The following is a 23,473-nucleotide window of genomic DNA, read 5'->3' as shown; positions in this document are numbered from 1 at the left end:
GCTAAATCAGTGCATGTGAGTTCCATAAGGTGGCATAAATTGCCATGACAACAGTCTTGGAGGTACTGAGTTTCAGCTGAGTGCAGATTATTCAGTCTTAAATGCATTCCAAGTTTGCAAATAACCTGTTTAGGAAGGCGATACAGATTCCTGAGGATGGAAAAGTACAGTATGTATCACTAGCATAATAGTGGTATTTCAAACCTGTCTCTCAGAGGAAGCATACACAAAGAGAACAAATGGCACCCAAAATAGAGTCCTGCGGTACAACATAACAAAGCAATTAATGATGGGTTGAATTAACCCATAATACAACTATGTATGTGAACAGAGAAGGATGCAAAACAATCCAAAACTGTGTCAATGATATTGTAATGCTTTAAATGATCCAATAGTTCTGTCAGCTTTATAGTTTTCAAACTTTGCATGGTAGCAATACTGACTTTGAAGCAAATAGATCTTCTAATATTGCCACTGACTGTAATGTTATATAAACAGAATTTATAGACAAAGGGTGCTAGAATAGAAATGTGCAAATTTCAAACATTGCATGATGTCAAGTGTGCAGTCCTATAAGTCTGAATTCCTTAAAAAACTCACATTTTACCAGTGTTTGCAAACCGGTGACAGATTGACAGGTGTCAGACTGCATGGTGCTGGTCCTGTTTTCCAGTAAAGTAGACTTTCTAGAAAACATATATTGCAAGTGACTCTTAGCTTAAAAAACAAAGTGAGTAAGAAAGGGTGTATGAAGACAACGTTATGAATCCGGATCACAGATATCAATGGCACTTCATACATAAATCAGAAATGTTCACAAGCGTACTTGTGCTTCATGATGTGTATGTGAGCCTTGCCCTTTAAACCTACAATTTCATATGTGATTTTTATTGATAACTTTATCATGATTTCTTTCTCTCTGTAAAGCCTTTATTCACCTTTCCATTCTTTCTTAAGAGATTTGCATAGGACGGTGCAGTGGTGCAGCAGTAGTGTTGTCGCCTCACAGCAAGAGATTCTCCAGTTCTATTCTTGGCTGGGGTGCCTTCTGTGCAGAGTCTGCATGCCCTCCCTGCGTTCAGGTGGGTTTCCTCTCCCATTACAAAGACATGCATCAGGAGCCTTTCTCTCCAGGCCTCCGCTGAAAATTGGCTTCATTCCAAGTCAGACTTTCCCAGTTAAAAAAAATAAAATTTATCTGCCCTTAATGTATTTATTCCTTTTTATTTTGCTTGTTGAGCACTGTTTTAAATTCTTATTTTGCATCCTTGCCACGTTTCAAGTATAGTTTCACATTCAGTACCAGTAATTAAGCAGTGATTTCCATTTAAAACTTTCAAAAATAGTGCTATTTGTTGTAGAACTGCTGAATTAACTAGCAGATATGTTCAATTTAAAACTGTATAATACTAATCCATTTTAGGATTATGCATAAGGATTCATTCCTGAAAACATTAGAAAAACTCGCTGAATATGTGTTATGTTGTGACATTTTGTGTTTCCTTCCTAGGTTGTTTACTTGTTGACATTTTGGTTGCTGCTTCGGCAGCATCTCACAGAGCATAAAGAGTTTAAAGACAAAGAAGAATTGGCCCTTTCAGAGGTAAAAGTGGGAACAGAAGCCAAAGGTAAATCAGACTTTACTATTAAATTCACTTTGCCCTTGACTTGAATATAAGTTAAAAGCAGATGCAGTTTAAGCATGGGCTGTATTAACCTTTATTCAGAATACAATTATGTGGACTGATGTTTACAAGTTAATTTCTCTTAATTATTCTTTCATCATTTTTATAGGAATGATATGTAACTAACCTGTGCAATCAGCTCTGGGAATAGGCTAAAATGAATAACCCACGTGAAAAAGATCATTGCTGATTTATAATACAATAATGTTGTAAGAGGCATTGCTAACACAAGAAGCAAAATAACATTTAATCCTGTATTGCCAGTGTACATGTTCTGTTTATTTTTAGCATTTAATGTATTCTGGTATTAAATGGACAGATGATATACTTTGCAGAAGTAGTATTTTATTAAACCTGATAAGGTGTATTTTTTTACAGATGTGCAGGTGATTCCCATAATGTTGATGAGTGATATAGGATAGTTGTATAAGCTGAACTTACCATAATAGTAGATGTTCAAATGACCACTGCTGCAGTAACCTCAGCCAGCTTCCAAAGCGTCAGGGCAACTTCCAAACACCCAAATTGTTAAACAGCTCAATCTGAGCTGACTAGAAGACAAGTTAGGGCACAAAGCCTTTCAATGCTTTCAGAGCTTTCCTGCTAGCAGTCACAGGGAGATCGAGCCCTGAAAGGGCAATGCTAGGAATAACAAAAAATAAACGTCTACACCCTCGCATAAAAACACACCAAAAAAACAAGGGGGGTAGAAAGAGGGAGGGAGGACCTACTGAAGCAGTGATCATTAGAACATCTGCTGCTATGTTAAGTTAAACTTATACAAATGTACTATGTTTTTCTTATTGATCACTGCTGCAGTACCCATGGCTATATGGGTAGATTACCTTAGCTAACTATATTTAGGAAGAGGAAGGAAAAGAGTCCAAATGGGTCCAGAAGGCCCTGGAAAATGGTTCTAGCAAAACTTTATAGTGTTTTGCAAATGTATGTACTGAGGACCAAGCTGCAGCTTCTAGAATAGTCCTAGAATCCAACCCTTTCCAAAAAGTCTTGGATGAATCCAAGGCCCTGGTATAGTGGGCCTTGATCCTGCTTGGAATAGATTTGTAATATTGAGTATAGCAAAATGTTATAGTCATAGATAACCACTAGGAAATAGTCTGTTTTGACATAGGTTTTCCCTTCTTCTTACCTTCAAAAGAAATGAACAACTAATCCAAAGATTTGAAAGATTTAATTCTGTCAAGGTAGTACCTGAGTTGTTTGTGGATATCCAAGATATCTAGTACCCGTTCTACCATAGTTTAAGGTTCAAGAAAGAAACCAGGGAGATAGATAGCTTGGCTTAAAGTAAACTCAGATAACACTTTAGGCACAAAATAAGGATTAGTTCTCAAAGAAAGCCTGTCCTTTTGGAAAATGAGGTAGGGTTAACTCACCATAAGATACTTTTCTTGCAGAGATCAGAACAGTCAGTAAAACTGTTTTCCTTGTTAAGAACCTTGTGTCAGCCAGATTAGCTGGTTCAAATGAAGGAAATATTAGCTTCTTTAACACAAAATTTAGATCCCAAGCAGAGGCCGTCAGTTTACCTGGAAGTCTGTGATTCAAAACCCCTTTCCAGAACATTTTAACATGAAACTGCCTTAAAAGAGGAGGATGCATGGGCAGGCATGCTGAAATGGCTGATAAATAAACCATGAGAGAGGACTAAGAAAGTCCATAGAATAGTACCTCCCACAAATATTGTAAAACCAGAGAACAACTAGCCCTGAATGGGTAATGTTTCTCTTGTTGGCACCAACTAGAAAACTTTTTCCATTTGCTAATATATGATTTTCTAGTAGCAGGCTTTCTTGCCTCAATTTCTGTTGCATCACCTCAGAAAACAAAAGTTCATAGGTTTATAGGTGTGTACTAGGCTAATGGCACTAGAGCCTTTACAAACTTAGCCAAAAAAAATTGCTCAAGCACCGTGCTACCCCGATGTTAGTTCACAGTTGCCCTATCCAGTATAGCAGCTGGAGTGATCCCTGGGGTAAACTTTCAGTTACCCATCCACTTCTCAAGATTTCTCTTGAAGAGGGCCAGTGAAGTGCTCTGCTTGACATAAATGGGAAGCTTATTCCAGAGTATGGGCAGTCTTTGGGAGATGAACCTGTCCCTCCAGCATGTTCTGTTAATTGTGTTAATGAGGTTATGATCTCTGGAGTGTGTGGTGCAGGGGGATTGGGATTTCTTTAGGTGTAGCATTTCAAGTAGGGCTGGGTCAGACATCACTTTGTATGTCAAGCAGAGGTCACCTCTAAGTAGATGATAGACTGAGAACAGCGGAAGTTTCTTGAGTCTGTCCATGTAGGACATGTGTTTAAGGCCTAGGATCCTTTTAGTGGGGTGTTTTTGTGGCCTCTCCAGTTGTTGTAGGTGTCTGGCCAGGTACATTCCAAATGGGATGTTATATTCAATGATTGGTCTAATGAGGAATGAGTAGAGAGGGATGATGATCTCTTTCTTCCTGGATGCGAAGCCTTTGGTTATAAGATGTGCCATGTAGAAGTACTTTCTGACCACAGTGGCAAATGTGATGGTCGAAGTTGAGGTGGCTGTCGACCTGGGTACCCAGATCTCTTATGGCCCCTTCAGTGTTCAGTAGACTCCCATCAACATGGTAATTCGGGGGAACTGAGTTTTTTCCAAAGTGGATGATAACGCATTTTTTGGCATTAAGTGTCAGGCCATGGTTCCAACACCAGTCATTGGTCTCAAACAGGCCCTTTTCTAGGATGTCTGCATCACTTGAGGAGTTGATAATGGCTCCTTGCTTGCAGTCATCAGCTAACTTGGTCAGGCAGAGTTCCTCTGTGTTGGTCTGGACTTCTGAGAAGTAGATGCCAAACAGGACAGAGCGCAGGACCTAGCCCTGTGGGACTTCACTCATGACTGGTCAACAGTCCGACTTGGTATCTGCAACTTTCACTTTGTGGGTTCTGTCTGTTAGCCAATTTGCAACCCACCTAGTGATGTAAGGATTGATGCCTAGTTTGGTGAGTTTATCAATGATACATGAGTGGGGAATGGTATCAAAAGCCTTGATCAGATTGAGGTAGGCTGTATGCACAGCCTTGGTGACTGCCTCAAAGAAGTCAACCAGGTTCAGCAAGCAGGATGTCCCCTTGACAAACCCAAACTGTGTGGGATCAAGAGTTTAGAGATTGTCTATATCTTTGTTAAGCAGTTCCATGATGATGTGCTGCATAGCTTTGCATACCAGACTCGTCAGGCTAATGGGGCGATAGTTCCCAGGATCTGTAGTTGCTCCCCCTTTATGGAGCCGGATGACTATAGCAGTGCGCCATTCATTAGGTAAATAGCCTGAGGTAAGACTGTGATTGAATAGGGCACATAGATGTGGTGCCAGTTCATCTTGTACCTCATGCAGGATGCAGCCAGGGATAATATCAGGTTCCATGGATGCTGTATTCTTGGCTTTAGACATTGCAGCTTTTACCTGTGCTGCAGAAATGGTGGGTACCAGGCTTTCTTTGGGTATTGTGATAGGGCCCTTGGGGGGGAGAGGGGTAAAGTTGGCACTGAATCTGTCAGACAGTATGTTGGCTATATCTATTGGCTCAGTATAGGATGTGCCATTGTGCAATAACTCGGAGCAAATCTGGGTATTGCCTTAGAGGTTTTTGATATAGCTATAGAAGACTTTGTGTTTTGTTTTTGGTGTCAGCCGCAATTCTGCCTTCATAGTTGGCTTTAGATGATTTAATAAGGGATCTCAGCTTTTTGTTGAGACTGATAAGGAATGTTTTCCAGTCTTATGACTTCATTTTTTTCTGCAACAGTTTCTTCCTTCTGTTGTAGAGTTTATTGATGGCTGGGAGCCACCAGATTGGCTTCCTTTTTTTGGAGGAGAGTGTCTAGTTCTATTTGGTACGGCAAGGTCCATGCATTTGTGTACGTGCTCGTACAGTGCATTGGTGTAGGATTTGGCAGTCATGCAGCTATTTTCCATTGGCAGCAACAGTTCTTGTGTCAGCATGCATTTTCTGAATAGTAAGACGTATAAAATTCTATGTCCAGTGTTGTCAATTGACTGTTATTCTCATTGATTTAGTTATAGCTATATATAAATTGTGTCATCTGACAGTCAATCTCCTATTTTTCAAAGCTGGCTTAATGGAGACTTTATCATTAAGACCTGGGTTTTTGCTATAACTAATGTCCCTTTCTGATGAGATTTTATGTTGAACTTAGATATGTTCTTTTATACATTTTAAATTACATAAAACTTGAACATATTTAAATATATTTTTTATAAATTTAAATATTTTTCAAAAACTGTGTTATTTTTTGTAAGTCGAATTCAAGTATGTATTCTTACTTATGTTTACATTTTATATTTATGAATGCATTTATGTATGTTTTTATTTCCATTTTTAGGGCATGTTTATGAGATGACTTTTTTTTTCTGTTTAGTTTTTAAATAGATTAATTGTAGGAAGTGATGTCATATTTAGGTGGTTATATATTCCTTGTGTCTCCTTTTTTGTATGTATTAAAGGTCTGAGGAAGCCCAATAGGGTGAAAGCCCTAACCTAACTCTACACAATAAATCTTTCTTCATTTCAAACTTCGTCCATTGGATTTATTGGAGTTTACTACTTGGAATTGTTTTCATCTGAGAACTTTATTTACATCCACAGCCTTGGAGTGTCTCTGAGCTTTCTGTTTCAGTTTATCTTTGTTTTTCAGCATCAGAGCACTTACTCCTTAGTCACTTGCTCTATTGACTAAGCTCTTCAAACGTTTAGATGTAAAGCTGTATTCATGGTAATGGTTAATTTATCGGTTATGCACATCACCTTCAGTGGTGCCATGGATCAAGGAAGACAACCACACCTTTTTTGCACATCCATGAAACTAACTGACATGAAATAATTGCTCTAGAATGATAGCAATATGCTTTACATCTACAGAACAAATTCCAGTTTCAGAAGTGGGGCTGGCTATTTTATGTTAACAGATAATTCCTTGAATAGTTGGGAAGCTCATTCTGATTTTTTAATGCAGACTGTCACAACCCTTAGAGAAGAATCTTCATATGAACTTCTTCTTTCAGCTTTTTCCTGGTTAGGAGTTGCCACAGTGGATCACCCGTCCACTCATGATTGGCAGTGAAGTTTTACGGTGCCGAGGTGCCAGCCCAGCACCCAACCTTCCACAGAAGGCACACGCATGCACACACTCACACCTAGGACCAATTTGGAGTGTCCAGTCCACCTTCAGCATGTCTTTGGGGTGTGGGAGGAAACCGGAGCACCCAGAGGAAACCCACGTGACCACAGGGAGGACATGCAGACTCCGCCCAGAAGGCACCCCAGCTGAGAAACGAACTGGAGAACCTCTTGCTGTGAGGCAGCAATGCTAACTGCTGCACCACCGTGGCCACCCAATCTTCATATGAACTAAACTTGCTTAAACATCACTCTATCTGTAAAGCCTTACATGTCTTCAAACTTTGTTAATTCTGACACATTGCTGGATCCTAGTAGACTATCACAGTCACGCAGCTAAAAAACTAATGAGAAATTAATGTCTTCTACCTTTACTAGGAAACTGCAGTATTTTAGAAGTGGGATATAGAATGGCCTGTTTAGCTTAGTATATGTCATATACTAAGTAAATACAACATGTCAGATAAATATGGAGGATGGATCCTCAGATTTAATAGTCACTGGTTAAAGACAGAGAAAGAACTTTTCATACGGCAAACAAGTGCAAGCCTTTCTCAAAACTACTTCTTCATTCGTAAGACTTTTCTGCAGTCGCATCTGTGCCTCACTCGAGAACTGCATTACTTTATTCTTTTTCTTCATTTTTTCCTGCAGTGTGCATGCAAAGAGAGAAAGGCTCACGTGATTGTTCTGGCTAACACCCACCTCTGTCAAAAACACACCACAAAACTTCCTATCTTGCTGACAAATAGCTGCTCATCGACTATGATCTTTTGAGTGCAGTTAAGGTAGGTACATTTCCCCCATGTAGTTCATTCCCTCCTTCAGCTCTGTTAGCTGAGATACTATATCCAGATCCAAATTAGTAAGACTTTATTTGAATCCCATCACTGTTTTTCCTGTCGTATTAAATTTCTGACTCTATAGCCAGACACACTGATGTCCCACTTACCAGGCTGAACAAGGAGAGAGTGACTGTGAGCTGCCTATCGGGAGCTAGGATCCGCCACATAACACACACACTCAGGTCACTCCAAAGCAAGTACAAATATGACTCCGTCCTTGTCCATGCTGGCGTGAATGACCTGAGACGTACCTCCCTGGACTACATGAAAAGAGACTTAGAGGAGCTCTCTGATTATGTAGCCCAGGCTGGTATGACCCTGACCCTGAGCAGCATCTTGCCCTCACCAAGAATGATGCCACAATACAAAGACAAGATGATCAGCTTTAATAATTGGCTCAATTACTGGTGTCATTCTAGGGGGATCCAATGTCTGTCTGCTTGGGATGACATGCTGGACAAGCCACGCTGCTTTGCAAGGGACGGCTTGCACCTGTCACCACTGGGCTTCCGGATATTGGCTAAGGCTCTTGCCACCCCCATAGTGCCTTTTTTAGGCAAGGCTCAAAAGACAAACCAACCTCCTTAGAAAACAAAAATGGAAAAAAACTATGGGTAATGCTGCTCAACGCCAGAAGTCTAAACCTCAAGATGCAGGCACTCAATGCACCCCTCAGTATGGAGAACATCGACGTCTGTGCAGTAACTGAAACCTGGTTCAAGGCTCCTGAGAGCACCCCAGTGCTACCAGGCTATACCTCGTATCATGCTTTTCGGCCCCAAAACCCGGGCCAAACTACAAAGGGAGGGGGAGTGTCCATATTCATCAAGGACACCCACACCTCCAGGTTAGTCGCAACACATGAAGCATCGGAGACCATACAGGTGCAACTAACCATAGGTAAAACTGCTATACAACTGGTAGCATGTTACAGACCACCTTCCCAATCTCAGGAAACCCACTCAGCCTTCCTGAAGACATTGGAGGATATGAATGTATCACAAAATACCATCATACTGGGACACATCAACTACCCTAACATAGATTGGGTACATTATTCTAGCCCTAACACCCTAGCCCAAAGGTTCCTGGAATTCATAAATTCAAATGTGCTGGAACAACTAGTCACCTCTCCCATTAGGGGAGATAGTATACTACACCTGATCATCACAAACATGGGGACAAAATGCTCCACACCGGAGGTATACCCCTCATTAGTGAGATCTGACCACAAACTAATCACCCTGGATATACATATCCCACCTCCACCCCCAGCACAAAAGACCACAGTGAAAAACTTCTCAAAAGCAGACTTCACTCTTCTTAAGACTTAGATGGTATCCTTTAAGCCCACTGGACCAGTGGATACCACATCCCACAATGCTGAATCCTTCACAAATGCTTTCTATGGACATCTCCAAAAATGCATGGATCATGCAATCCCAAATAAATCCAAGTCCCTCTCCACCAAAGGCAAGCATCCTGTCTGGTGGACCTCAGCCATTAACAAATTGTATAACAAAAGAAGGAAGCTACTGCACGACAGAGCAAAATCCCATAAAGGGAAGACATCTCTGATCAACAGTAGCAGAAAACTATGTTCTCTCTTAAAAACATCCAAAGCCAACTTTGAGAGAAAAATCGCTAAGGACACTAAAGATAACCACAAAGCCTTCTTCAGCTATGTTAGAAACCTGGGCAGCAACCCTCAGATATGCTCAGAGTTAGTTCACAACAACAAAAAATACACTGAACCCACAGATATTGCCAACATTCTGGCTGACAGGTTCAGTGCAAATTTCTTCCCTCCCTCACCCCCAAAAGAAGAAATACTTATCCTAGCTGAATGTAATCTCCCTGTCATCTCAGATGTCCAGGTGAGAGCCGCCCTCAGCAAAGCTAAAAACACAGCATCAAAGAGGCATGACGGTATCCCAGGTTGCATGCTACATGAACTCCAAGAGGAGCTAAACCCGCACATAAAAATGCTATTTAACCTTAGCCTTACTACAGGATATGTACCTGAACACTGGCGTACAGCAACAGTGGTCCCACTCCACAAAGGGGGTACCTCTACAGACCCTGGGAACTACCGCCCCATAAGCTTAACCAGCCTGGTCTGCAAAGCTATGGGAAGAATCATTATAAAACTCATAAACAGAGACATTGGGGACCTACAGACACTTGACCCCACCCAGTTCGGCTTTGTAAAGGGCAGATCCTGCCTTTTGAACCTGGTTGACTTTTTCGAAACAGTCACTAGAGCCATTGATGAGGGCAAAGCAGTCCATACAGCCTACCTGGACTTGACTAAGGCCTTCGACACAATACCCCACTCAGGCATCATAGATAAGCGCAACAGCTTAAATGTAAACCCTTATGTCACTAGATGGGTTGCAAACTGGCTAAAGGACAGAACCCATAAAGTTAAAATCGCTGGAGCAATGTCAGACTCAAAGCCAGTCACAAGTGGTGTCCCACAGGGATCTGTCCTGGGACCCCTCTTGTTCGGCGTTTATTTCTCAGATGTTAAAGCAAACATGGGAGGGTTGTGGCTGACAAAGTTCGCAGATGACTGCAAACTAGGCGCCATAGTCGATACACCAGCGGACACATACATCCTACAAAAAGGCCTCACAGAAACGGACAGCTGGTGCCGGAGTCACGGCCTTAAACTAAATGCCAAAAAAATGTATAGTCATCCCCTATGGGAAAAACAAAGTACCCACAAATTATCACATAGACAGCAACCCACTGAGTATGGAAAAGTAATCAGAGACATAGGGACCCAAGTCGACAGCGACCTCTCATTTGACACCCACGCTGCCAAAGTGGTTAGAAAAACATTCTACCTTGCACACCTTATCATGAAGGGATTCACATCCAGATCCAAGGATGTCATTGTACCCCTATACTCCTCCCTCATCAGACCCATGATTGAGTACAATGCCTCATTTGGTATGTACCTCACCCGCATTTGCAACAGCTGGAGAGACCACAAAAGTACCTCACCAAGAGAATCAAGGGTCTCCAACATATGTCTTATTCTGCCAGACTAAAGAAACTCCAGCTCTATTCAGTAGCATACCACCTGCTCAGAGGTGATCTCTGCCTGACGTACAAGGCCATGTCCAATCAGGAACTGATGGACATGCTCCACCTCAAAAAATCCAAATCCATCAGAACCACGAGAGCTAAAGACTTAAACCTCGGCACAAGTATGAATAGGACATGCTGGAGGGATAGATAGGGATAGATTCATAACCTAGAGGCTTCCCATGCTCTGGAACAAGATCCCAGTTCATGTTAGGCAGAGCCCCTCACTGACTCTCTTCAACAGAAATCTTGATGAGTGGATGGGAGATCGTAAGTTTACCCCAGGGGTCACATCTGTGTCACTACTAGACAGGGGCACAGTAAACTAATCCTATTATATAAGGGGACCTTCACTGTGTCACTACTAGACAGAGGCACAGTATTCTAAATCTATTCTGTGCATTTTGTACCATTTTATGGGGTGGCAAAAGCCACATCACCATGGCTAGGCTTACAGATGCCCCAGGGCAGATAGCCTAGTACTAAACTATGAAACTATGAAACTATGTACAGATTCTGGTAACCACACAACCACAAACTGCATATAGCATTTCATACATTCTGTCTCTTCAACCTATATACCTCCCTTAGGTAAGGTGAGGTAATACCCAAATTGAATATCCACCCCACTGTGGTATCCATCTTAACTTCTAACTAAACTAGATTTCACATGCTTTTTAGTAATATCTCCTATTTTATTATCCTCTTTTTTTTTTTAAACCGCAAGGACCCATACACCTTTCCTCAATAAACCCACTTAGCTACCCAACTTCCTGTCATTCTCTTAACTGTTTATGACCTCATGGTTACAAGCTACTTTTTTCAGTTACTTAGGTTCATAGGTTCATACTAGGCTATCTGCCCAAGGGCATTTATAAGCCTAGCCCATAGTTTTGTGGCTTTCACCACCCCTTTAGTTTGAATAAAAACTATGCCTATCATTTTGCTGTGCCTCTGTCAAGCAGTGACACTGAAGTAATCCCTGGGGTATATCTGCGATCTCCCATCCATTGGTCAAGATTCCTCTTGAACAAGGCCAGCGAGGTGCTCTGCCTCACATGTACCAGGATTTTGTTCTACAGCATAGGGAGTCTCTGGGTGATGAATCTGTCCCTCCAGCACGTTCGATTTATAACCGTGTCAAGGTTTAAGTCTCCTGCCCTTGTGGTTCTGAGGGATCTAGATTTTTTGAGGTGAAGCATAGTCATCAAATCTGGGTTTGACATGGCCTTATATGTCAGGCACAGGTCACCTCTGAGCAAGCTGTATGAGACTGAATAGAGCTGGAGTTCTTTCAGTCGGGCAGCATAAGACATATTTTTGAGACCCTTTATCCTTTTGGTGAGGAACTTTTGGGGCCTTTCAAGCTGCAGCAAGTGTCTGGTCAGATACATTCCGAACGGGGCATTGTACTCAATCATAGGTCTAATGAGTGATGAGCACAGGGGGACGATGACCTCCCTTGATCTAGATGTGAATCCCTTCATGATCAGGTGGGTGATATAGAAGGTTTTCCTAACTACTTTAGCAACATGAGTGTCAAACGAAAGGCTACTGTCAACCTGGGTCCCCAGATCCCTGATGAATTTTTCTGTGCTCAGTGGATTGCCACCTATATGGTAGCTAGGGGTAACCTGGTTTTTCCCGAAGGGTATGACTATGCATTTTTTGGCGTTTAACTTCAGGCCATGGCTCTGGCACCAGTTATCCGTTTCTGTGAGGCCCTTCTGGAGGATATCTGTGTCAGATGTGTTTTCGACTATGGCGCCCAGTTTGCAGTCATCTGCAAACTTTGTCAGCCATAACCCTCCTGTGTTTGCTTGTACCTCAGAAAAGTAGATGCCGAACAAGGGTGGACCCAGGACTGAGCCCTGTGGGACACACCACTTGTGACAGGCTTTGAGTCTGACTTGGCTCCAGCAACTCTGACCCTGTGGGTTCTGTCACTTAGCCAGTTTGCAACCCATCTTGTGATGTATGGGTTTACATTCAAGTTGATGAGTTTTTCGATGATACCTGAGTGGGGTATTGTGTCGAAGGCCTTTGCCAGGTCGAGGTAGGCTGTATGGACTGCCTTTCCCTCATCAATGGCCTTGGTGACTGTCTCGAAAAAGTCAACCAAGTTTAAGAGGCAGGATCTGCCTTTGACAAAGCCAAACTGGGTTGGATCCAAAGTCTGCAAGTTCCCTATGTCTTTATTTATGAGTTCCATTATGATCCTCTCCATGGCTTTGCAGATAAGGCTTGTCAAGCTAATGGGGTGGTAATTTCCAGGGTCTGTGGAGGCACCGCCTTATGAAGTGGGACCACAGTCGCCAGGCGCCACTCCTTGGGCACGTATCCTGAGGTGAGGCTAAGATTAAACAGCTGTCCTAACTGTGGGTTTAATTCCTCGTTGAGTTCGTGAAGCACACAGCCGGGACACCATCCGGTCCCATGGATGCTGTGTTTTTGCCTTAGTGAGGGCAGTTCTCACCTGGGCATTGGAGATGTTTGGGGGCTACAATCCTCTGGAATAGATATCTCTCCTTTTGGGGGAGGGGAGAAATTTGCACTGAACCTGTCAGCCAGTATGTTGGCAATGTGTGTAGGTTCAGTAATTTTCACATCATTTTGAACTAATTCTGAGCATATCTGGGAGTTTCCTCCTAGGTTTCTAACATAGCTAAAGAAGGCCTTATGATTGTCTTTAGAGTCCTTGGCAATTTTTCTCTCAAAATTTGCCTTGGATGATTTTATGAGAGCTCTTAGTTTTTACTTATAATGATCAAAGGTGTCTTACCTTTCAAGGATTTTGCTCTATCTTGTAGTAGCTTCCTCCTCTTGTTGTAGTGCTTGTTTATGGCTGGGGTCCACCAGACTGGACGCTTGCCTTTGGTACAGAGAGTCTTAGTTTTGTTTGGGATTGCCTGATCCATGCAGTTCTGTAGGTGCTGGTAGAAGGCATTTGTAAGTGATTCAGCGGTTTGAGTAATGTTTACCACTGGCTCAGGGGCCTTAAAGGATACCACACTAGTTTTTAGAAGTGTGAAATCGGCTTTTGAGAAGTTTTTCACTGTGGTCTTTTTTGTTTCAGGTGGGGCGGGATGAGGACCTCCAGCGAGATTAGTTTATGATCTGATCTCACCAGTGAGGGGTATACTTCCGGTGTTGAACATTTTGATCCCATGTTCGTGATGATGAGATCAAGTATGTTTTCTCCTCTTGTGGGGATGGTGACTAGTTGTTCCATGGCATTTGAGTTTATGAACTCCAGGAATCTTTGGGTTAGAGTGTTCGGGCTTGAGTAGTGTTCCCAGTCTATATTAAGGTAGTTGAAGTCACCTAGTATGATGGTGTTTGGAGATACATTTATCTCGTCCAATGTTTTCAGGAAGGCCATGTGAGGTTCCTGAGTTTGAGAGGGTGGCCTGTAACATGCTACAAATTGCAGAGCAGTCTTGCCTATGGTTAATTGCACCTGGATGGTCTCCGATGCATCGTGCGTTGCCACCAACCTTGAGGTGTGGGTGTCCTTTATGAATATGGACACCCCCCCCTCCTTTCTTGGTGTTGTCCGGATTTTGGGGCCGGAACGCATGATATGAGGTGAAACCTGTTAGTGCTGGGGTGCTCTCAGGAGCCTTGAACCAGGTTTCTGTCACAGCACAGACATCGATGTTCTCCATATTGAGAAGGGCCTCGAGTGCGTGCATCTTGAGATTGAGACTTCTGGCATTGAGCAGCATTACCCTTAGTTTTTTTCCTTTTTGCTAACACAGTGTATGTTTCCATAGACTAACAAAATTCTTCAGTTTAACATCTTAACTGAAAGGTGATGCCCTAAGAACATAACCTCTGACGTTACACTCTCCAGGCCTACGCATGTGTTTACATGTTTTACTATCTTTTTTTATTTATGCATTTATTATTATTATTATTATTATTATTATTATTATTATTATTATTATTATTATTTTCTGCATATAAAGTATGTTGCTATGGACAGTACTGGCTGCCTGGGAAATGGAATATTGTCAGTTTATCCCAGAGAGCTAAGGCGGTGACCATCATGTCGTTACCTTTGTTGGGCTTCCCTCAGTCTTTGCTTACACAATAACTAGACGGCACTGTCAGTTTTACCCAAAATAAAGCAGATGCACCTAGTGGGTTTACCCAGTTAATAACAACAAATTAAGAAAATACTCTCAGAACAGACAATGTAAAACATAAACTTACATAAAATACAGCAGAATGAGCAAGCATAGACTTACATAAAGCTACAAAAATATGTATGTTGTTATTTTTGATCAGTATAGCTGTTAGATAAATGTTTCAGTGTTCAGAATGCACAAAGACTTGGTCAAAGGTATATGAATCTTGTTGGCAAAATCAGTGTTCACACATCTTAAAATAAAAAATAAATGTTAGTGAAAGGGAGATGAAAAGTAGCCATTCACTAATCCCCTCGTGAAATTGGTCTGTTTGAACATATTACAGAACGGTTGCTCACACGCAGTACCCCACATATCAAAATCCAGTCGACCATTTTACTGCCACATGATACAGAATAACTTTGTATTCCTTATAAATGTTTAACAAGGATGTTATGCCTTATTGCATCGCCCAGTATGAGAACTCTGTCACCACAAAATACTTTTTAAATATGCTATCTCCAGAGTGACAACACCTTGGAGAAAAGGGCAAGCAACAAAAATGATTCCATTGTTTCCAAAGCAGTATAACATTGGAGGTGGTCTAGTCATAAATTTTTGCTCTTTTTCCAATGTAATATGACATTGGAAGTAGTTTATTTACATATTTATTTACTTATTTGTTTATTTCTCACCATTTTTGCTGGCAAGATTTACTCTACATAGTAATATGTGCATACTGGCATTTAACTCATCCCCTCCAATGGAGCTCTGGAAGTTTGCATTGTAATTTCCAATGGGCGGAGCCTAAAATTTCTGATAGAATCAAATGATGCCCTCACATTTCTGATAAATGTTTGACCACTGCAACTATAGGGGCTAATAAAGAAGTGTGGATGGCGAACTCTTCAGCACAAACTGATCTTATGTAATAGCACTCGTCTTAAAATGGATTTTATAAATCACAGTAAACAGTAGCAGTGAGACCAGCTATGTTGTATGAGTTGGAAACTGTGGCATTAACAAAAAGGCAGGAGTCAGAGCTGGAAGTGGTAGAGTTAAAGATGTTAAGATTTGCACTGGGTGTGACAAGGATGGACAAGATTAGGAATCAGTATATTAGAGGGTCAGCTCAGGTTGGACGGTTTGGAGATAAAGTCAGAGAGGCGAGATTGCATTGGTTTGGACATGTGCTGAGGAGGGATGCAGAGTATATTGGGAAAAAGATGCTAAGGATGAAGCTGCCAGGTATCAGGAAAAGAGGAAGGCCTAAGATAAGGTTTATGGATGTAGTGAGAGAGGATATGAAGGTGGTTGGTGTGACACAGCAATATGCAGAGAACAGGAGGAAATGGAAACAGATGATCCACTGTGGTGACCCCTAATGGGAACAGCCGAAAGAGAAGAAGAGTAAACACACTGACTATTAAGTTTTTAGTATTTTGTAAATGATAATATATCAGCAACCATTCAATTTATACCCACACTGTCAGCTGGATTCTGCTGCCACCTTTCATATGAATCTAAGCAGTTTTGCCTGTGCTACTTGGTTATTGAGATATTTAAAAAAGATGAAATTTATGGCAGTATAAGTAATCATTGTATGAGCAACAATTAATACCTCTTTACCTGGACTAGACCAAGGTCCAGTATCAATAAAGTTGTATTTGCCATTGCATAAGCGTTAAGATAAAATATTTTAATACTTTGTATGTAGCATAGTTCTAGAATTATTAATGCAAATATAAATAAGTAACATTTGACACCTAGAGGTGGCGCTAGGAGGTAACTGCAGAAACACCTAGAGACATCACTTGGCTATAATGAGTTAAGTATCAGGACAAGGGGGTGTATATAGTATGCTTTATTTTGCTGTTCCATGGCATAAAAATATGGTCCTTGGGGTTTTGGTCCATGGGATATCAGTTTGTGTACAATGTGGATCATTGTCATTAACTGTAGTTTGCAAGAATGAGCAACACAAAACAGAAGGTCACTGCACTGGGTTGAGCTGTTTACCCAATTGTTACTGCACTGGGTTGTGCTGTTTACCCAATTGTTACTGCACTAGGTTGTGCTGTTTACCCAGTCATAACTGCACTGGGTTGTGCTGTTTACCAAGTGCTCCATGTTGTTGTTGTCTTTTGGCTTTTCCCGGTTAGGGGTCGCCACAGTGGAACTCCGGTCCACTAATGATTGGCAGTAGATCTTCATGAACACCGAGGTGCCAGCTTGACGTTCAACCTTCAACTAAGGCATGCCCATTTACGCATGTCTTTCGAACACCCACCCAACCGTGGGGAGGACGTGCAGACTCCACACAGAAGGCACTCCCCGCACTCCAGCCGAGAATCGAATGGGAGAACCTCTTGCTGTGAGGCAACAACGCTACCACTGCACCACCGCAGATCTTGACAATAATGCTAATTTGCATCGTATTTGGATTGCATTATCTGTGATAGTGCCACAAAACTAGTGAGTCATAACAAGTTATGGGTCCCTTTTTGGGTTTAGGCCTGTCGTTATACTGCACCTGGATCTGTGGTTGTATTTAACTGCATTGCTGTTTTATAAAGGCAGTGGCAACTGTAGTCCTTGCATACAGCTGTTTATGAAATGGGAGATGATCTTTTAATTACATACATTCTTGTACAATATCACCCACTATTAATTTATTTTTCCAATATTTCATTTGAATAGAATACCATTATCATCTTCTTCTCTTCCTTTTTCTTCATTTTTACATGGGGGTAAAGATGTTGCAGCAACTTCTACCACCTCTTTTAATGCATTGCCACTCACCTGCCTTCCTCAACAGGCACGACCATTTGTTGCATGCTTTGGTCATGCAGTCTATGCATGTTATGGCTGGATGTCCTCTTCTTTCCTCCTGACTCTCCTAAGTTTGTTTTTTTTAAACTGTCTTCTTCTTTCCTTCATGTGTGATTGAACTGCTACCATCTGCTCTTCTTGACCTTCTGTGCAAGTAAGGCTACTTCAAATTCAAATTTTACTTGAATAAAAAATTCAACAAACATATATGGCGTTCTTGATACATATGATGTGTAAAGTCAATATTCTTTAGGAATAACAATAAACTAATTAGATCATGTTTCAATTATATATGGACAAATTAAAATATGATTACTTGTAAATGCTTCAGTTATGACTAATAGAAATGATCCAACTCACTATTTTCAAATGGTCAGGAATTCAGTGCAATGAAAAAATTAAATGGAAGAGTTTTTCCATCACTTGTACCTCGTACCTCCATGTGGTCAGGAATCCAGTAAAATAAAAAATTAAATGGAAGAGTTTTTCCATCACTTGTACTTCGTACCTCCATGTGGTCAGGAATTCAGTGCAATGAAAAAATTAAATGGAAGAGTTTTTCCATCACTTGTACTTCGTACCTCCATGTGGTCAGGAATTCAGTACAATGGAAAAATTAAATGGAATAGTTTTTCCATCACTTGTACCTCGTACCTCCACGTGGTCAGGAATTCAGTGCAATGAAAAAATTAAATGGAAGAGTTTTTCCATCACTTGTACCTTGTACCTCCATGTGGTCAGGAATTCAGTGCAATGAAAAAATTAAATGGAAGAGTTTTTGCATCACTTGAACCTCTATGTGGGGGGCAAACCCTCCCACATATCCTCAATTTGATATATACCAACTCCAATCATGCAAACACAAAAGCAATGGAAATCTCTTAATAATAAGGGCACAGTGTTGAAACACACATAGAAACTGTACCATCAGTGATTTCCATTGGAATATTGTAATCAGGGACTTTAACATCACTGAGATAAATTATTCTAGATGACACCCCAACTAATTTGAAGTCAAAGGGGTAAACCCAAATCTAGTAAACATTTTGTTAGTGCATATCAGTAATTATATGTAAAATGGTATGGAATTTCCTTTTTACCATTCTGTTTAAAAGACCTGTGTCAATAAACAGTTGAAAACACCCGTCACCACAAAAAGAACAAACATATTCCACAGAACCTGTCACCCTATCTTAACATGTCATTTTTTTGTAACGTTCTTGACTGCAATTAATGAGGGTATGTACAAGGGTAGTTCTAGAATGTTAAAGAAAAATTTAAGAAATAGCATAGCTTGCTAGCATTACTGTAATCACATTTTTGATTTTATTTTCAAAGTCTTATATTTGAGAAAATGATTCAGCAGACTGAATTTTCTCATTTGTTGTCTTTTTTCATTTCTAAAAACAAATATTTTCTCATGAAATTCATCAATTCTGTTTCATTTCATAAATACCCTTTTTCTTCACCTTCTGATTTTCTTTCAAGCATATCTCTGACTTTTAAATGACTGTTAATGCATTCTTAATTGGTTTTAACTTCCCTCAGTATATCATAATGTTATGTATGGGATCATAGGAGGTTACTAGGCTGATGGCCCTGGAGCCTTTTCAAGTCTAACCATTCATTCCCCAAATTTCTCTTTTTCATTCCCCATGAACTAGAATCACTTTGGATTATGTCTGTGCCTTAGGACAGGTGTGAATTTGCAATTTCCCATCCATTGGAAGAAATTGTATTTAAATAGGCTTATGGAAGACTCTACTTCACATGAATGGGGAGTCTGTTCTACAGAAGGGGAATCTCTGAGACACACTTCAACATGTTTTGTTTTTGTCAGAGGTGAGATTTAGATCCTTAGATTGGATAATTCTGGTGCTGTTTGTTTTTCAAATGTGTATCAGATACATCAAGACTGGATCAGAGAAGGTCTTGTAGGTTAGGCACAGATTACCCCTCAGTAGTCTGTAGGAGGCCAAGTAAAGGGACAAGGCTTTAATGTGATCCGCATAGGACATATTATTTACATCCTGTATTCTTTCAGTAAGGAACTACTGTGGCTTCTCCAGCTGTTGCATATACCTGGTCAGGTACATGCCAAAGGATGCATGTACTCAATTACGGGAATAAGTAGGGCTGAGTATAGTGGGAGTATGATCTCCTTTGATCTGGGTGCCATGCCCTTACTTATAAGTTGAGCCACATAGAGGATTTTTCTCTCCACCATTGACACATGGTGATCAAAGTTCAGGTTACTGTCAACCTGCGTTCCCAGATCCCTTACCAGTGGGCCTACTCTTAGTGGAGTGTTATTAATGCTGTAACTTGCAGAGGTGTTTATCCTCCAAATGGTATAATTATGCATTTTTTTCATTGAGTTTTAAGCCATGACGCTGGCACCATTTTTTTTATTTGTCAGACCTTCCTGGAAGATATATACATCTTTTGGGAATTCAGTGATTGTACCCAGCTTGCAATCATAAGCAAATTTGGTCAGCCAAAGGCCATCTCCATTTGCCTTGAATTCAGTATATTATGAACAGGAGAGGTCCCAGTACCACTGTAGGACACCACTGGTAACAGGCCTTTTGATGGAGGTGGATCCTCCCACCATAACTTCATGTGTACTGTCTATGAGCCATTTGGCTATCCATCAGATAACATACTGTATAGATGTATGCCTAAATTTATGAGTTTGTCTATAACCAAGTGAGTTATTGTGCAAAATAACTTTGGCAAGTTGACGTAGGCAGTGTACACCATTTTGCCACCATCCATGGCTCTAGTGATCTTCAGTCTCCAGCTTTAGTAGATATGAGCTGCCCTTTACAAAACCAAACTGGGATGGGTCCAGTGTTTGAAGATTTCCTATGTCTTTGTTTATCAGATCCATGATAATTGTTTCCATGCAGCATATAAGACTACTTAAACTTATGGGTCTGAAGTTCCCTGGGTCTATTGATATTCCCTTTGTGTAGAGGACTGACTATTGCATTCCTCCATTCTTTGGGGATGGAGCCTGTCTAGAGGCTATGGCTGAACAGAGATTCTAGTAGGCCTGGCCAGTCATGTTTCATGCTATTCAGGAGGCATCATGGAATATTATCAGGACCTATTGATGCACTGGTTTTAGCTCTGGGAGTGTGCAGTGAGGATCTGTTCTTTAGTGATAGCTGGAGGAGAAATGGCAGAAGGTATTTCCTGGGAGAATAACTAAGACTGACAGGAGGGTGAATTGGAGATTAGTGTATCAGCCTGCAAATTTGTTGTATCCTCTGGTTTGGTATAGGGAGTTCCATTTACCATTAGTTCAGCACCACTGTTCGATGTTCCCCTTATGGTTTCATATATAACTGAAAAATACGTTATGGTTATCCTTAATCTATGGGGTTATTTTTGCTCAAAGTTAGCTTGGGTGGATTTGATTTGTCCCCTGAGTCACTTGCTGAGACTGATGAGGGAGTTTTTGTCTGTTGGGCATAGCCCTTTCTATTTTTGGACAGGATTTTCTTTCTTTTGTTGTACAACCTATGTACATTGGGGGTACCATCAAGGGGGATTGTTTTTGGTATTTGTACTACATTTATTTCACTTTAGTACTGCTGCTTCTATGCAGTTACATACAAGCTTGAACAGGGTTTCTGAAACACTTCCACATAGACCACAATGTTCTCTGAGTTTGGGGGGGCTTAGAATTTAGTTATGCTGTTGCTTAATAGGAGGCATTTAGCCTTGGAAAAGTTCTTAAAGGTTCTTGGGACTGCTGGGAGTTTAGGCCTTATATTTATTTGAAGGCTGATCACTCTGTGATCTGGTCTGATTTGATGTGACCCATAAGGACACTACACAAGGGGGTGTGTGCAACATTCTCTCATATTTGTGAGTACCAGATCCAGGATATTTGCACTCCTTATAGGTGTACACAGTAGCTGTTCCAGAGTGTTTGCATTGAGAAAAATCCAGGAATCTTTCAGCCTGTATGTCAGTGGTTGTGTAGGTATCCCCATTTATGTCAGGATAGTTGAAATTACACATGACTATGGTATTTGGCTTAATGGTGAGTTACAGTACACTCAAGTATGTACTGTTGTTATCTTGTTTCATACACTGGGGCATATAGCCAGCAAGAACATGGTATGGGTCTTCACCTAAGGTTAGTTGGGCATGGAGTAGCTGAAGTGCATCATATTGTTTGACCAGTTTTTAGGTGTGCTTACTTTTTATGTAGATTGATACACATCCACCTGTTGTCCCTTCTTGTGTAGTAGCTGGTTTACAAACATAGAAGGCATTACAGCCTTGTATTGCTGAGGTATCTTTGTGGTTTTAAACCATGTCTGAATAACTGCAGAGATGTCAACACTCTCCGGGGTGAAGAGTGCTTCCAGGGAGTGGAGCTTCTTATTGAGACTCCCAGCACTGAGCAGTAATACCTTTAGTTTATCTTAAGTAGAATTTACTATGTTGGAAGGATTACCAGATTGGCATTGCCTAAAAAGGCACTATAGGGGTGGATAATGTTTTGGACAGGTGCAGACCATCTCTGGCAAAGCAGTATGGTCTGTTGATCATGTCCTCCCAAACTGACAAATATTGGATCCCCTTAGAATAACACCAGTAACTTAGACATTTGTTAAAGTCAATCATCTTCTTTTTGTATTGTGGTATTCTTGGAGAAGGTAGAATGCTGTTCAGTGCTAGGCTCATACCAGCCTGGGACACATATTCTGAAGACTGTATCATATAACTCTTCATATAATCCAGGAAGCTATGTCTCAGATCAATAACACCCATATGGACTGTGGCAGAGTCATATTGGTACTTCAGATTCAATATTTTGAGTGCATGTGTGAACTGGCAGGTCCTTACCTCTGATTGGCAACTGACTGTGGCTCTCTCCTTGCTCAGCCTTGAGTTGGGGGCATCAGTGTGTCTCACAATAATAGCTCCAGTGATCAATATATTGGATTTTGTGACAACTTGCCTTAAGGGATTAGAGGCTGAGACATCATGAGATGTGGTAGTATGTGTCCTGGGGAGTGTTACCTTTATAAAGTGTTTGGGAGGTTACTGAGGGCAGCATATGGGAGGCCTTTGAGGTTTGGGTCGATTGCATTTAAAAGCATCACCGTGAGTTTATGTGTCTGATCCATAATAGGTGTAGTATATGGCATTACTGGCAACCTGTTTGAAGATATCAATGTCTGTATGAGAGAGCTTTGTCTCCAAAGGCAGTCTAATTGCAACTCTTGCATACAAGGGCATGGAAAGAGTGTGGCTCTTTGTATCCCACAATTCTGTTATATTCCTACCTTACCACTTTCAGTCCTTCAGAAGTTAGTATTTATGTATTTATTTCTTTCTGTAGTTTGTTGAACAAGTACCCAGCATTGGGGGACATGGAGTGAGCAACAATATATTTAAGATGAAAAGTGCATTAGATATCTGACACAGTTTTGTAAGATTTGGCTAATGTTTGGAATTACATTTCAATCAGATGCAATGCAAACTTAAAATTATATGGAGTGCATATCTTAAATAGATGTGTCACTTTTCAATGTAATAAAGCATTGCCAAAAGAATTTTATCACTTCACTTGAACTATGCATGACAATAGCTAAGGAAATTCCTATTGTGTTACAAATATACAGTCACATTACACATTTATTAAGTGCTAC

The 23,473-nt window shown here is 40.9% G+C and overlaps 1 protein-coding gene across 1 annotated transcript in view; it reads left to right on the top strand.

Moving 5' to 3' along the window:
• PIEZO2 (piezo type mechanosensitive ion channel component 2) overlaps nt 1-23,473 on the top strand; it is a gene marked incomplete in the record, with an annotated part of 2,710,318 nt that overhangs the window by 1,777,779 nt on the left and 909,066 nt on the right. Inside the window, 1 exon segment of the mRNA XM_044067359.1 lies at nt 1,511-1,628. Within this exon segment, the coding sequence (XP_043923294.1) occupies nt 1,511-1,628 (118 nt within the window).

Source organism: Protopterus annectens, chromosome 3.part1 (genome assembly GCF_019279795.1).
Source record: "Protopterus annectens isolate FY-2018-M chromosome 3.part1, PAN1.0, whole genome shotgun sequence".
Taxonomy (NCBI): domain Eukaryota; kingdom Metazoa; phylum Chordata; order Ceratodontiformes; family Protopteridae; genus Protopterus; species Protopterus annectens.
The sequence above is the reverse complement of the archived record's forward strand: the minus strand, read 5'-3'. Positions and strand labels throughout refer to the sequence as shown.